At 41.1% G+C, this 14926-nt stretch overlaps 1 protein-coding gene across 6 annotated transcripts in view; it reads right to left on the reverse strand.

The window, feature by feature from the left end:
• Positions 1–4680: 4680 nt before the first annotated feature.
• The window catches only part of UXS1 (UDP-glucuronate decarboxylase 1), a 94858-nt gene continuing 84612 nt past the window's right edge, over positions 4681–14926 (reverse strand). For all 6 annotated transcript variants that reach the window (XM_032790963.2, XM_075061275.1, XM_032790964.2 and 3 more), the window contains 2 exons: positions 10739–10842; positions 4681–5497 (listed from right to left, as the gene is read on the reverse strand). In XM_032790963.2, coding sequence (XP_032646854.1) covers positions 5366–5497; positions 10739–10842 — 236 coding nt within the window. In that variant the 3' untranslated portion in view covers positions 4681–5365. The remainder of the gene's footprint in view (positions 5498–10738; positions 10843–14926) is intronic.

A 14926-nucleotide genomic window follows, 5' to 3' on the forward strand; every position in this document is an offset into this window, starting at 1 on the left:
TATCAGGAACAAAGGTTAAAACTCTAGAAGAGCTGTCCCTCCTGATGCAAATGGAACAGTTCTTAGAGGTGTTCCTGAGGAAATAGAAAGGTACATCCTAGATGGGAAGCCCAAACTTGTAACCGAGGCGGGGGAGATTGGAGCCAATCTTGGTGGAAGTGACAAAGAAGAACAAAGCTACTGTCAAGCAGTGTGAATATCCCAGGGGGCACCTCAACAATAAACCCTATACCCGAGGGCAACCCAAGACCCCACCTACAACCCAAGGAAAGCCCCAGACTCCCTATTCTCCCATCTCACCAGTCTCCAGTAACCCACCTCGGCCCAGTGACCAGTCAGCTGGACGATGCTTTAAATGAACTGGGACATATAAAGGCCAAAAAGTGTCAAATAGGCCAAAACAGAGTGACTTACCTGGGACACCAGGTGGGTCGAGCAACCATAAACCCCCTATAGGCCAAGATGGATGCTATCCAAAAGTGGCCTGTCCCAAGGTCAAAAAAACAGGTCCAGTCCTTCTTAGGCTTGGCCTGGTATTACAGGCGATTTGTACCACATTACAGCCAAATCGCTGCCCCACTGACCGAACTGACCAAAAAGACCCAGCCGAATGCAGTTAAGTGGACTGATGAGTGTCAGAAGGCCTTTACCCAGCTTAAGGCGACGCTCATGTCTGACCCTTTGTTAAGGGCCCCGGACTTTGACAAACCATTCCTGGTAACCACCGATGCCTCTGAGCGTGGTGTGGGAGCAATTCTCATGCAGGAAGGACCGGATCACAACTTCCACCCTGTCATGTTTCTCAGCAAGAAACTGTCTGAGAGGAAAAGTCACTGGTCAATCAGTGAAAAGGAATACTATGCCATTGTGTACGCCCTGAAAAAGCTACGCCCATACGTTTGGGGATAGCGGTTCTAGCTACAAACCGACCATGCTGCGTGAAAATGGCTTCTTACTGCCAAGGGAAACAACAAAAAACTGCTTCGATGGAGTTTAGCTCTCCAAGATTTTGATTTTTTAAAATTCAACACATTTCAGGAGCTTCTAACAAAGTAGCTGATGCACTCTCTCGTGAAAGTTTCCCAGAATCCACTGGTTAAAAATTGTCCTTGAAATGTGGAAAGTCTTGTAGTTTACATACTTAGTAGTATATGTAAAGGTGCATGTGTTGTATTAATCTGTTTATTCTAAAGTTCTAGGAAGAAATCACCGCCAGTGACGTTCCCACTGTCTGCGATTTGGGGGGCGTGTCATAACAGATAGCTAAGGGTTAATGTCTCTTTCACCTGGAAAGGGTTAACAAACAACACCTGACCAGAGGACCAATCAGGAAACAAGATACTTTCAAATCTCAAGGGAGGGAAGCCTTTGTTTGTGGTTTTTTGGGTTTGGCTTTGTTCTCTCTGGGTCCTGGACAGGACTAGAGGTGCAACCAGGTTTCTGCAATCTCCCTGCTACAGTCTCTTATCTATTCAGAATAGGTAAGTAAAAGGCGGTTATAGTCTTTTTATTTTGTTTTTTCTGTTTTTTGTGCAAATGTGTAGTTTGCTGGAAATTTTTAAATTGTATTTTTCTGGATAAGGCTGTTTATCCATTTGTTATAAGCTAAAGACCCTGTAATATTTCATCTTGATTACAGAGACAATTTTTATGTTTTCTTTCTTTTATTAAAGTTTTCCTTTTTTTTTTAGAATCTAATTGATCTTTTGGTTATCTTGTATAAGGGAGTCTGCAGGGAATTGGTGGGAGAAAGGGAAAGACGGGGGGAGGGAAATCTGCTCTCTGTGTTTCTCTCTCTCAATCTGAAGAAGAGGGGAGGGAAGGGAAGGGAAATGGTTATTCCCTTTGTTGTGAGACTCAAGGAATCTGAGTCTTGGGGTCCCCAGGGAAGGTTTTGGGGAGACCAGAGCTAATCAGGGGCTCACCCAAAGTCCTGATTGGTGGCAGCACTACAGGATCTAAGCTGGTAATTAAGCTTTCTGGACTCTAAGGTTCAGATTTGGGAAAGAATACTATGACAGGGGCAAGCCAGATGTGGGGACTTGCATGGACACTTCTAAGCTTAATTATAGCTTAGATCTGGTATCACTGGTACCACCAGAATTTTCAGTGTCTGGATCACTCCTCCCCAGGCAAAAAACTTCCCCTCCCTGGGTAGCCTTGAGGGACTTCACCAAGTTCCCTGGTGAACACAGATCCAAACCCCTTGGATCTTAAAACAAGGAGAAATTAACCATCCCCCTCCTTTCCCCACCAATCCCTGGTGAGTCCAGATCCAATCCCTTGGATCTAAAAACAAGGAAAAATCAATCAGGTATTAAGAAAAAGGCTTTTAATTAAAGAAAAGAAAGGTAAAAGAAAACCCTCTGGGAGAGATTAGCATACCAGCTACTCTCACAGACAACAGATTCAAACACACAGAGGATGTTCCCCCTGGGCACAAATTTAGTTACACAAAAAAATACCCAAATATCCAATTTGATTCTACCTCTAATTGCATAAGACAGGTTACAAAGAAAAAACATAAATTTATCCCTTTCTAAAACTTACTACTCTGATAAGAGGCTGGTTCCTTGATCTTTTTCACTCTGGTTGAAACTCTAAACAAAGGAAAAACTTCCCTCCTTCCTTTTGAAACATCTTGTTCCCCCACTGGTTCCTCTGGTCAGGTGTCAGCTAGGCTAGGTGAACTTCTTAACCCTTTACAGGTAAAAGAGGCATTAACCCATAACTATCTGTTTATGACAAGCTAAAACCAACTTCCCTTCAAACTAGACATCACTGATTAGCCAGTTTCTTGTAGCGGTCACAGCAGAAGTGTCTCTTCAGGAGGGATCTGAAAAAGAAGAGGACACTGGCCTTTCAGACTGTTTCATAGATGGTCTTCTATACAGAAGAGATGCTGTAGAAGAAAGCAGGAGCAGAGGACAAACTGGCAGGTAAGGCTAGCATCATGCCAGAGCAGAGAGGTTGGGGAGCAATGTGAAGACAAGAGTGGGTGAGTCAAGAGTAGAGTTGTGTAGCTCTTAAAGATGAGGACAAGATACATCTGTTTATGACACCATCAGACTGTCAGCGAATGATACTTGAAAATAACCCACTATTTTATTTCAGTTTAGAGGTTTCAGTTTCACTTAGGACTTACAGGCACCTCAAGTCTAGCAACAGTGAGCTTTATGGCATGCCTCTGCTTGGTGCACCTGACACTGCCGTGAGAGCTGGGAGTAGGCATAGAAAACAAAGAACTCCAGCAAATAACACAACATGAGGTCATCCATACTGAGATATGCAAAGTAGGGCATGCCTTCATTTACCTAAAATCTCCAGATTTCCCAGCCTCCAATCTTATTAGGTCTGGCATCTTCCTTCCACTGATGACTCTTTGGGGTGGGAGCAGCAGCTAGCTCAGGCTTCTCTTTGACATCTCTCCCCATTCCACCTACTGAGGATGTGTGTAACGTCACACAAACGATCACAAGCAGCCCCATGTACTCTATCTCACAGGCGCCAGCTATGTCAAGTCCTGCGTAAACAGCCTGAAATTATACCTGAATTTCAGTATGAACCATCAGCACTATAATACTGATTTGAAACTACCATTAAGCCACTAACCATCACAAAGCTACTGTTTTTTCAAATCTATGCTTCTGCTACAATCTCAAGATTTTGTGTTTGAGCAAGTGTGAAGGATGTCATTTTGGCAGAGACAAGGGATTGAACCAGGGACCTCCAGAGCTAAACGCACAAGTTTACAGCTTGAGCGAGAGAGCCGAAACACACTAATCTTCTCTGCAGATCAAGCACTGAGGACAACATACACAAACCACTGAGTTACAAAAGCACCAGACAGACCTCCTCTAATTCTCACCCCTTATGAAGACAGACTAGGTAGTGAGCAAACCTAACATCTTTAATAGCAAACCATTGAGACATTCTGTGACCATTCTTGAAAGTGGACTTTTATCATTATTTCTTTTCTACACCATCAGGAAGCATGCTTGTTGGTTTGCAGTGCCGATAAAATGTCAGCTCTTGAGGGCCGGACCACAGCCCTGATTTTTAAAGGTTTTTGGGCATTCCTCTGCTCAGTGTGGCGAAGTCCAGGGGATTTAAACAGCTAAATCCCATTTTCAAAACGGACTTAGGCGCTTAAGTTCCACTGACTTTCAATGAGACTTAGGCTTTGAAACTCTGAGCAGAGGAATGCCTCAATATCTTTAAAAAAATCTAGGCCTATGCTTCCCAACACCAGACAGTTGCAATAAGTGCAGATATTGAACAAGTGTATTTCCTGGTAAAAAACAATAGAAAGTTTTGTTTCTAAATAAAATACATGATTTCCCTCATGTTGGGGACGCTAAAGTTCTATTTTATGTTTTAAAGGCATCTTACACTTTTGCACTGTGACAATCTGGGTCTAATGCAAACAATGACATAAGCTTAATTATAATAACTTGAGGGTTTTTTTTTTTTTTTTTACATGAGCATCTTAGAGCCTTTTCCCAAGAATCATTTAAAAAATAAATGTGATTTGAAAAGTGAAAAATCATCATCATTAACCTTCAAACAGGATGACTTGTTTTTAATAACTGATTATGGATTTTTTAAAAATTAACATTTGCAATATGTACAGATAAAACACAAACTAGAGAACTACTTTAATTGAAAAACTGAAACCTGTAAGTAGAACTTCCCATATTTTATTAAAATAGCATATTCAACCACTGGTAACCAATAATACATTAACTTTCCCCCCCAAGAGTATGCACAACACAGTAGCAATTTAAAATATCCTTATCCATGATAATCAATGAAAATAGTCCAAATTCAAGTGTGCAACTAAAACTAAACCTCTGAAAAAACTCTGATTTAAAGAATACATAAAGCTCTCATACAGAATTCTTTTATACCCTATATACTAAATGCCAGTGTTTCACTCACCTGACAATACTGCTAGCTTTTTCTCTTATGCATAGTGTAACGTCTCATTTATAGTACCCATTTTATAAATAAATTGGCATATCCCATCCTGTTTATATTCATCTTCAGCTTCACAAAGAAACCAGTAAATAAAACTGTCAAAGACAGTCACAACAAATGATCTCACAGCAAGATATAAAACTTGAAGATACTCAAAGATTTTTCTACTCTATTTTACATAAAAAGACAGATTTAAAAAGTGCAAGGCAAGATTTGCAGTTTTTTTTTTTAAAATTTTTAGGCACATCCACTTCTTTAAAGCAAGCTTCAGAATGAAATTCCAGTTTGTTCTTCATGATACCTGTTAAGTCTCTCTTTAAAAAAGAAAAAAAATTACATCCTGTCAAATGTAAAGTAGGGAATCTCCTGTCCAAAGTAACTGTTTTCAGTTATGTCTTGTTCTTCCTTTTTTTATCCTTGCAGGTTTTGGTTTGGGAATATATTGATTGTTTGCCTGATATTCGAGTTCTTTACGAAAGTAGTGAATTGCTTTATTTAAGCCTTCTTCCAAGGGGACCTGTTTAAAGAAAGAAGAGATGGTCACATCAGGCTAAGATTCTGGGTACTCTCATAAGACTGCATTATTGTGACTATCTTCTAAGCTATGAAAACACTGTTTTGAAATCCTTTACTTCTTTATCAATAAAAATACAGAGCCTCACCAACTGGTTACAGTCTATGAATTTCTAATGCACCTATCACTGTAATATCTAGCTATCATTCACTAAATTAGAAACAGTCAGCTCAGTCTGGAAATACCACATTTTGTACCAGGCAGTAACACTTAACCCAGTTTATGCCCAAATACAAACTTGGAGAATTCCTTAATATGTTTGTAAGGAACTAAAGAGGAAAAAGAATGGTTTTTGGCTTGTTTTGAATTATATTAAGAGAACATCCTATAGATAATCTGTGTAAATGGTGAGGCCTAACGAGGTTTAAAGTACAATACTTCTCTAAATTGGTCTACTAAAAAATAGCCTAAACTAAGCCCTTTCTGTCATAAACAGATAGCTAAGGTTAATGTTTCTTTTACCTGTAAAGGGTTAACAAAGGGAACCAAACACCTGACCAGAGGACCAATCAGGAAACCGGATTTTTCAAAGCTCAGGGACGGAATGTTTGGGTCTGTGTCTTTTGTCTGTCTCTCAGCTATGAGAGGGGTCTTTATATCTTCAAGCTTCTAATCTTCAGTTTCAAAGTTGTAAGTACAAAGGTAGCAAAACAAGAGGCTTTTATATGTTTTGTATTTACATGTGTGTAGTTTGCTGGAATGTTTTAAATTGGATGTCTTTTTGAATAAGACTGTTTATTCATATTTTTCTTTTAAGCAATAGCCCGTGTATTGTTCACCTTAATGCAGAGATCATGTTTTTATGTCTTTTTCTTTCTTTTTATATAAGCTTTCTTTTTAAAACCTGTTGGATTTCTTTCTTGTTTGCTTGTTTTATCCCAGGGAATTGGGATAACTCATTTGGACTGGTGGAGGGGAGACAGAGAGGTAGAATCTTCTCCGTTTTCCTTGAATCTGTGTGGCCTCTGGGGAAGGGATTAGATTTCAAAGAGTTTGGATCATAATCTCTCAGGTAGCCTGCGAGGGAAGCCTGGGAGGGTAAAAGGAGGAGGGGAATGGTTTATTTCTCCTTGTTTTAAGAATCCAAGGGATTTGGGTTCTTGGGGTCCCCAGGGAAGGTTTTGGGGGACCAAGTGTACCAGGCACTGGAATTCCCTGGTGGTGGGCAGGCTATCAGATCTAAGTTGGTAATTAAGCTTAAGGTTCATGCTAGGCTTCTCAGTTTATGAACGCTAAGGTTGCTGGGTACTTGATTCCCAATCGGAATTCTATTGTTTAACAAAAGCCCTTAATGTCACCTTAATGTCTCCTTGCTTAATATGCAAGCCACCTGAGCATACTGAGAGAAACAGAAAAAAAAATGTTTCTCTCTGGCTCCTTTTAAACCAAAACCCTTTCTCTCTTGCTAAAAGCCCTAGCAGAGAAAGAAAATAATATTCCTACTGGCTTCTGGATTCTTATCTTTCCCAATCGCTGCCACTCATGTCATAGTTTCCTACTCAGATTTTGAACCTTAGTGTTCATAAACTGAGAGCTAGCATGAACCCTCTAAGCTTAATTACCAACTTAGATCTGATAGCCTGCACCAACCAGGAATTCCAGTGCTTGGTACACTCTGGTCCCCCCAAAACCTTCCTGGAGACCCCAAGAACCCAAATCCCTTGGATCTTAAAACAAGGAGAATAAACCATTCCCCCCCTCCTTTACCCCTCCCAGGTTCCCTCGCCGGGCTACCCTGAGAGATTACTGATCCAAACTCTTTGAATCTAATCCCTTTCCCAGAGGCACACAGATTCAAGGAAAACGGAAGAGATTCTACCTCTCCCCCCTCCCGTCTCCCCCCACCAGTCCTAATGAGTTATCCCAATTCCCTGGGATAAAACAATGGCAAACAAGAAAAGAATCCAACAGGTTTTAAAAAGAAAGCTTATATAAAAAGAAAGAAAAGACATAAAAACATGATCTCTTGCATTAAGGTGACAATACACAGGGCTATTGCTTAAAAGAAAAAAATATGAATTAAACAGTCTTATTTCAAATACAGACATGTCAATTTAAAACATTCCAACAGAACTACATCACATGTAAAATACAAACAAAACATATAAAAGCCTCTTGTTTTGCTACCTTTGTACTCACAACTTTGAAACTGAAGATTAGAAGCTTGAAGATATAAAGACCCCTCTCACAGCTGAGAGACAGACAAAAGACACAGACCCAAACATTCCGTCCCTGAGCTTTGAAAAATCCTGATTAGTCCTCTGGTCAGGTGTTTGGTTCCCTTTGTTAACTCTTTACAAGTAAAAGAAACATTAACCCTTAGCTATCTGTTTATGACACTTTCCCTCAGAGGTAAACTAAGCTCTTCCTTTCAGCTGTGTGTGTGAGTGAAACGTAACTAGGGTGTTTCATCATTTGGCTCAGTATCAATCACAGATGTACTTCACTTTGCAGACTTTAATTCTTAGGAAAACAGCAAATCTTTATGCTAGTATCACCTGAGTATTGGCTAATTTCTAGGTATTCCATTGAGGCGGGGACGAAGGGGGCTGGGTCATGAAAGGCTGAAGGGTTTGTAGCCATTAATGGTGCACCTACCCTAGAACCAGTATCTGTTTTCCAGCAGCACTGTTGTTTTTAAAACAGTTTCCCAGCAAAGTTCTCTAGTGAAATCAAGGCTTAAGAATCAAGGCCAGGTTGTAACACTTGTCCTGGCCACTCGAGTGACTCTGTGTAGTGTGGCCAGCTAGCCTCACGGTAACGTAGGGAGAAAAGACTGTGTAATGTCGGCTTGGGAGGCCTTTAAGAAAGGGTGATGAGTCAGTGTGTGCGCAGAAGGGAGGTATTCAAGGAAGAATACACATCACTGAGTGATACAATGGTGTTACAATACTATCTGTATTATTCCCAGCCTCTTAATGCACCACAAGTATTTAAAAGCTTTTTTGCACAGCAACTTCTATTAAGCAATTTTCACTGCTGCCTTCAATAAATCCCAGACCTCCCCCACCTTTACCAAAAGAGCATATACAACTAATTCTTAACCACACTGAACAAGTAGCTTAATTAATTCTTCCAATATGTATTAAATTATTTTTGTCTACAGCAAAGTCAGGGTGGAATTTCAAAAGGTTTAAATCTGTTCTCACTGAAGTCAATGATAAAACTCCCATTAATTTCAATGGGAGCAGAGGTAGGCCAACCCGAGCAGGTTCTCAAAATCCCATTGTTAGCATATTACCGCTTTGTCCAACTACCTAGTTTTTATTGGGTTCTTCTGCTATTCCTCACAATCCTCCCTAGTGACTAGATTAAACCTAATAAGTGCAGTAACATTTGTATATCTTTAAAAGGATCTTAAAAACCTCAACCCTTAAATGTTTTAATTCATTTTGTATTGAACAACATCCACATAATAAAAGCTAATTTCTCTTTAACAACAGGATAAGTGGAGGGGTAATTCATTATGTACCACACATTCCCAGGTATATGACAGGCATATGAAGGACTATTGTCTTGGTATGAGCTCTTATATGAATGAGGTTAATTTTTATTACAATGCTGTGTCACATATTTCATAGGTTGATAGATTTTAAGGCCAGGGACCTGTGATCACCTAGTCCAGGGGTCAGCAACCTCTGGCACGCGGCTCGCCAGCATAAGCACCCTGCCGGACCGGGTCAGTTTGCATGGGCAGGTTTGGCCGATCGCGGCTCCCACTGGCTGCGGTTCGCTGTCCCAGTCCAATTGGGGTGGCGGGAAGTCACAGAAAGCACATCCTTGGCCTACATCGCTTCCCGCTGCCCCCATTGGCCTAGAGAGGCAAACCACGGCCAGTGGGAGCCGCGGTACACCGAACCTGCCGACACGGTAAGTAAATGAACTGGCCCGGCCCGCCAGGGTGCTTACCTTGGCAAGCCGTGTGCCAGAGGTTGCCGATCCCTGAGCTAGGTACTGAAGTGTAAACTATGCAGTCCCATCAAAATTAAGCTGGGGATTTTTGATTAAAAAGTAATTAGGAAGAGTATAGGTAGAAAACAAGCAGAGCTTAATCAAACGAGGCAGAGAAGTGTTCAGATCCCAACGGACACAAATGAGCACCTAAATATAGATACCTTACAACTTGATGAAGCTGGAAAATAGATGTGGAATTTATTTTAATAATAGTTCTCACCTATTTAGTCCATAACTGTGTTGTCATTTTCTTATGGAGACAGTTTCATAGCTTTTAAGGCCAGAAAGGACCATTGTGGTCATCTTGTCTGACCTCCCATACGATACGTGCCACATAGCCTCACCCATTTATTTCTGCAACAAGCCCAAAGTTCTCCTAGAGCTAGCTTAGTTTATTTAGGAGGAGTTCACTTGTGGAAAGATTTGAAATGGGCAAACAATATTCTCTCTCATTTTCAGTGTTATGATTGGTGATTATCATCATTTCACACAGTGGTCACAAATCCCAGCGCCAAGAAGAGAATGACTGAAGTTCTCCAGTCCAAACTGTTTTGTAAGGAAATTCTCGCAGTGCAGACAAGAAAATAAATATCAACACACATGATTCTTAGGATAGTAAGGAAGTCTCTTTTTTCTGTGTATCAGTGTCTTTGTACCTTATTTCAGGGGTCATCAACCTCTGGCACGCGGCTTGCCAGGGTAAGCACCCTGGCTGGCCGGGCCAGTTTGTTCACCTGCTGTGTTTGCAGGTTCGGCCAATCGCGGCTCCCAATGGCCACAGTTTGCCGTCCCAGGCCAATGGGGGTGGCGAGAAGCGGTGAAGGCCGAGGGAAGTGCTAGCTGCGGCTTCCTGCCACCCCCATTGGCCTGCAACAGTGGATTGAGGCTAATGGGAGCCACGGTCAGCCGAACCTGCCGATGTGGCAGGTAGACAAACTGGCCCAGCCCGCCAGGAGCCGCTTGCGAGAAGTTGCCAACCCCTGATCTAGTTTGACCTCCTGCACAACACAGGTCATAGAACTTCCCCCGGTACACATTTATTGAGTGTCCATCTAAGACTCAAGGCACTTTATAACCTTTACAATAATTGCCCTTGGAATTCTTTCCTCCACTTTCCCTAGTTCTTTAAGATGCTCTAACAACTGCAGGATATCTTCTTTTATAAAGGCAAGATAATCATCACAAAAACCACAGGTTTACATACGACACTATTAATTCAGCTTTACATACCACAGGTTCCCAACCAAGCAATAACTTGGCTTTCTTGATGTCAGGCCTTCTTTTCTGCGGGTCATCTTGAGCTTCTGTGAGAAACTGGATCTCACTGCCACTACCTGTTGAAAAAAACAATGCAATTTATTATCCTTTGTTTGCTATGCTTTCAAGTTACACTCTTCCCCAGTGGTGGTATGGTGTCCCTCTTAAATCTATTTAGATTATTCCCCAATTTCCCCCTCCTTCCCACAAAGGTGGGATAAACCATCCAGGAGTGGCACTGCAAAGTGACTCAGAAACACTTCCTCCTCCCCAGTACTATCCATTCCTACTGTCTGTGGAGTGAAGAACCAGGCGTGAATCTTGTATGCAGATCTCTTCATAGTAGCACATTGAAAACTTACTATGCAAGCCCAAAACATTCTGCATTATTGTATACAAATGTTTATTTGAGTTTAAAAATTTGTGGGCAGAGCAAAACAGAGCTAGTTAGATAGTGAGAGAGAACTTATTTTGTCTACCAGGTAATCTAGTGGCACCATAGTGTTCTACCACAAAAACAAGCTATGAGCAAAATCTCAGATAAGACATAAGAACAGCTATACAGGATCAGACCAAAGGTCCATCTAGCCGAATATCTTGCCTTCCGACAGTGGCCAATGCCAGGTGCTCCAGAGGGAATAAACAGAACAGGTAATCATCAAGTGATCCATCTGGTCACTCATTTCCAGCTTCTGGCAAACAAGAGGCTAGAGACACTGTCCCTGGCCATCCTGGCTAATAGCCATTGATGGACTTATCCTCTATGAATTTATCAGTTATTTTTTGAACACTTTTATAGTCTTGGCCTTCACAACATCCTCTGGTGGCAAGGAGTTCCACAGGTTGATTGTGTGCTGTGTGAAAAAGTACTTCCTTTTGATTGTTTTAAACCTGCTGACTATTAATTTCACTTAGTGACCCCTAGTTCTTCTGTAATGAGGAGTAAATAACACTTCCTTATTTACCTTCTCCACACGAGTCATGATTTTATAGACCTCAAATCATATCCCCCATTAGTCATCTCTTTTCCAAGCTGAAAAGTCTCAGTCTTATTAATCTCTCCTCATACGGCAGCCATTCCAGAACTCTAATAATTTTTGTTGCCCTTTTCTGAATCTTTTCCAATTCCTATATATTTTTTTGAGATGTGGTGACCACATCTCCACGCAGTATTCAAGATGTGGGCGTACCATGGATTTAGAGGCAATATGATATTTTCTGTCTTATTATCTATGCCTTTCTTAATAATTCCCAACATTCCATTCGCTTTTTTGACTGTCGCTGAACATTGAGCGGATGTTTTCAGAGAACTATCCACAATGACTCCAAGATCTCTTTCTTGAGTGGTAACAGCTAATTTAGACCTCATCATTTTATATGTACAGTTGGGATTTTATTTTCCAATGTGCATTATTTGCATTTATCAACACTGAATTTCAGCTGCCATTTTGTTGCCCAGTCACCCAGTTTTGAGAGATCCTTTTGTAGCTCTTTGCAGTCTGCCTGGGACTTAACTATCTTGAGCAGTTCTGTATTATCTGCACATTTTGCCATCTTGCTGTTTATCCCTTTTTCCAGATCATTTATGAATATGCTAAATAGGATGGGGCGCAGTACAGACCCCTGGGGGACACCACTATTTACCTCTATGCATTCTGAAAACTGACCATTTATTCCTACCTTTTAACCAGTTAACAATCCATGAGAGGACCTTCCCTCTTATCCTATGACAGCTTACTTTGCTTAAGAGCCTTTGGTGAGGGACCATGTCAAAGGCTGTATGAAACCTAAATACACTGGATCCCCCTTGTCCACATGCTTGTTGACCCCCTTAAAGAATTCTAGTAGATTGGTGAGGCATGATTTCCCTTTACAAAAACCATGTTGACTCCTGCAACAATTCTGTGTGTCTGACAATTTTGTTTTTTAGTATACAGTTTCAACTAGTTTGACCAGTACTGAAATCAGGCTTACCAGCCTGTAATTGCCGGGGTTACCTCTAGAGCCCTTTTTAAAAATTGGCGTCACATTAGCTATCTTCCAGTCATTTGGAACACCTAAAAAAAAGGATTGCGAATCTCCCTCACATCCTCAGTGAAGACTCATGCATTTTATTTAGTTTAGATGAATTAATTTAGTTTCTCTGAAATGGCCTTGTTGTCCTGGAGTGCTCCTTTAGGGCTGGTCTACACTAGGGGAGGGGATCGATCTAAGATATGCAACTTCAGCTACGTGAATAACATAGCTGAAGTCAAAGTATCTTAGATCGAATTACCTACCATCCTCACGGCACGGGATCAACGTCCGCGGCTCCCCGTCGACTCCGCTATCGCCGCTCGCTCCGGTGGAGTTCTGGAGTCAACAGGAGCGCGTTCTGGGATCGATATATCGTGTCTAGATGAGACGCGATATATCGATCCCCGAGAAATCGATTCACTACCCGCTGTATTGGCAGGTAGCAAGACGTAGCCTTAGCAGTTGATCATCAAGTGGCCTCCCTAGTTGTTTAGCAGGTTTCCTGCTTCTCACGTACTTAACATTTTTTTTTTTCTATTACTTTGAGTCTTTGGCTAGCTGTTCTTCAAATTTTTTTTTGGCTTTCCTAATTATATTTTTACACTTCATTTACCAGAGTTTATGCTCCTTTCTATTTTTCTCACTAAGATTTAACTTCCACTTTTTAAAGCCTTTTTGCCTATCATTGCTTCTCTTACTTTGTTGTTTAGCCACAGTGGTACTTTTTTGGTTCTCTTACTATGTTTTTTAATTTGGGGTATACATTTAAGTTGAGCCTCTATTATGGTGTCTTTAAGAAGTTTCCCTGCAGCTTGCAGGGCTTTTACTTTAGTGCTGTGACTTTAATTTCTGTTTAACTAAAATCATCATTGTTGTGTAGTTCTCCTTTCTGAAATTAAATGCTACAGTGTTGGGCCACTGTGGTGTTTTCCTCGCCACAGGGATATTAAATTTAATTACATTATGGTCACTATTACCAAGCAGTCCAGCTATATTCACCTCTTGGCCCTGATCCTGTGCTCCATTTAGTAATAAATCAAGAATTCCCTCTCCTCTCGTGGGTTCCAGGACCAGCTGCTCCAAGAAGTCATTTAAGTTGTCAAGAAACTATCTCTGCATCCCGTCCTGAGGTGACATTTACCCAGTCATTGTGAGGATAGTTGAAACCTCCATTATTATTGAGTTTTTAATTTTAATAGCCCCTCTAGTCTCCCTGAGCATTTCAGTCACTATCATCATTCCGGTCAGGGGGTCGGTAATATATCCCTACTACTATATTCTTATTATTTGAGATTCTATGGTACAGTTTGGGTGATTTAAGATTTTTATTTCAATTGATTCTACACTATCACATATAGTGCCATTCCCACACCAGCACCAACTGTTCTGTCCTCCTGATATATTTTGCACCCTGGTATTACTGTGTCCCATGGATTATTCTCATTCCACCAACTTTTTGTGACGTCTCTTATATCAATATCCTCATTTAATACGAGGCACTCTAGGTCACCCATCTCATTATTCAGACATATAGCATTGATATATAAGCAATTTAAAAACTTGTCACTTTTCAGCTGTCTCCCATTACATGATGTAATTGAATGAGACTTTTTCTGATTTGACTGTTACTCATCAGATCCTACTTGTATTTTATCATCCTCCATACTCTCCTGCTTACTAGGGCATAGAGAATCTCCATTAGTAGATCCTCCTATAAGGGACGTCTTTGTCTGACCCACGTGCTCCTCCGCACCTGTCAACTTTCCCCCACCCTTAGTTTAAAAACTGCTCTATGACCTTTTTAGTGTTAAGTGCCAACAACCTGATTTCATTTTGGTTTAAGGTGGAGCCCACCCTTCCTGTATAGGTTCCCCCTTTCCCAAAAGATTTCCCAGTTCCTAATAAATCTAAACCTCACCTCCCTACATCATCAACTCATCCTGCAGTTCTGCCTAACTGGCCCTGCGTGTGGAACTGGAAGCATTTCAGAGAATGCTACCATGGAGGTCCTGGACTTCAATCTCTTACCTAGCAGCCTAAATTTGGGATTCAATAATGCTGTAAAGGCAGCACACACAACAGCAGGAACACAGGGTGACAGGTAGAGACTGCCAAGTGTTCTCCAGCATCCCCTCCAGCCAAGTG

Source organism: Chelonoidis abingdonii, chromosome 1 (genome assembly GCF_003597395.2).
Source record: "Chelonoidis abingdonii isolate Lonesome George chromosome 1, CheloAbing_2.0, whole genome shotgun sequence".
Classification (NCBI taxonomy): domain Eukaryota; kingdom Metazoa; phylum Chordata; order Testudines; family Testudinidae; genus Chelonoidis; species Chelonoidis abingdonii.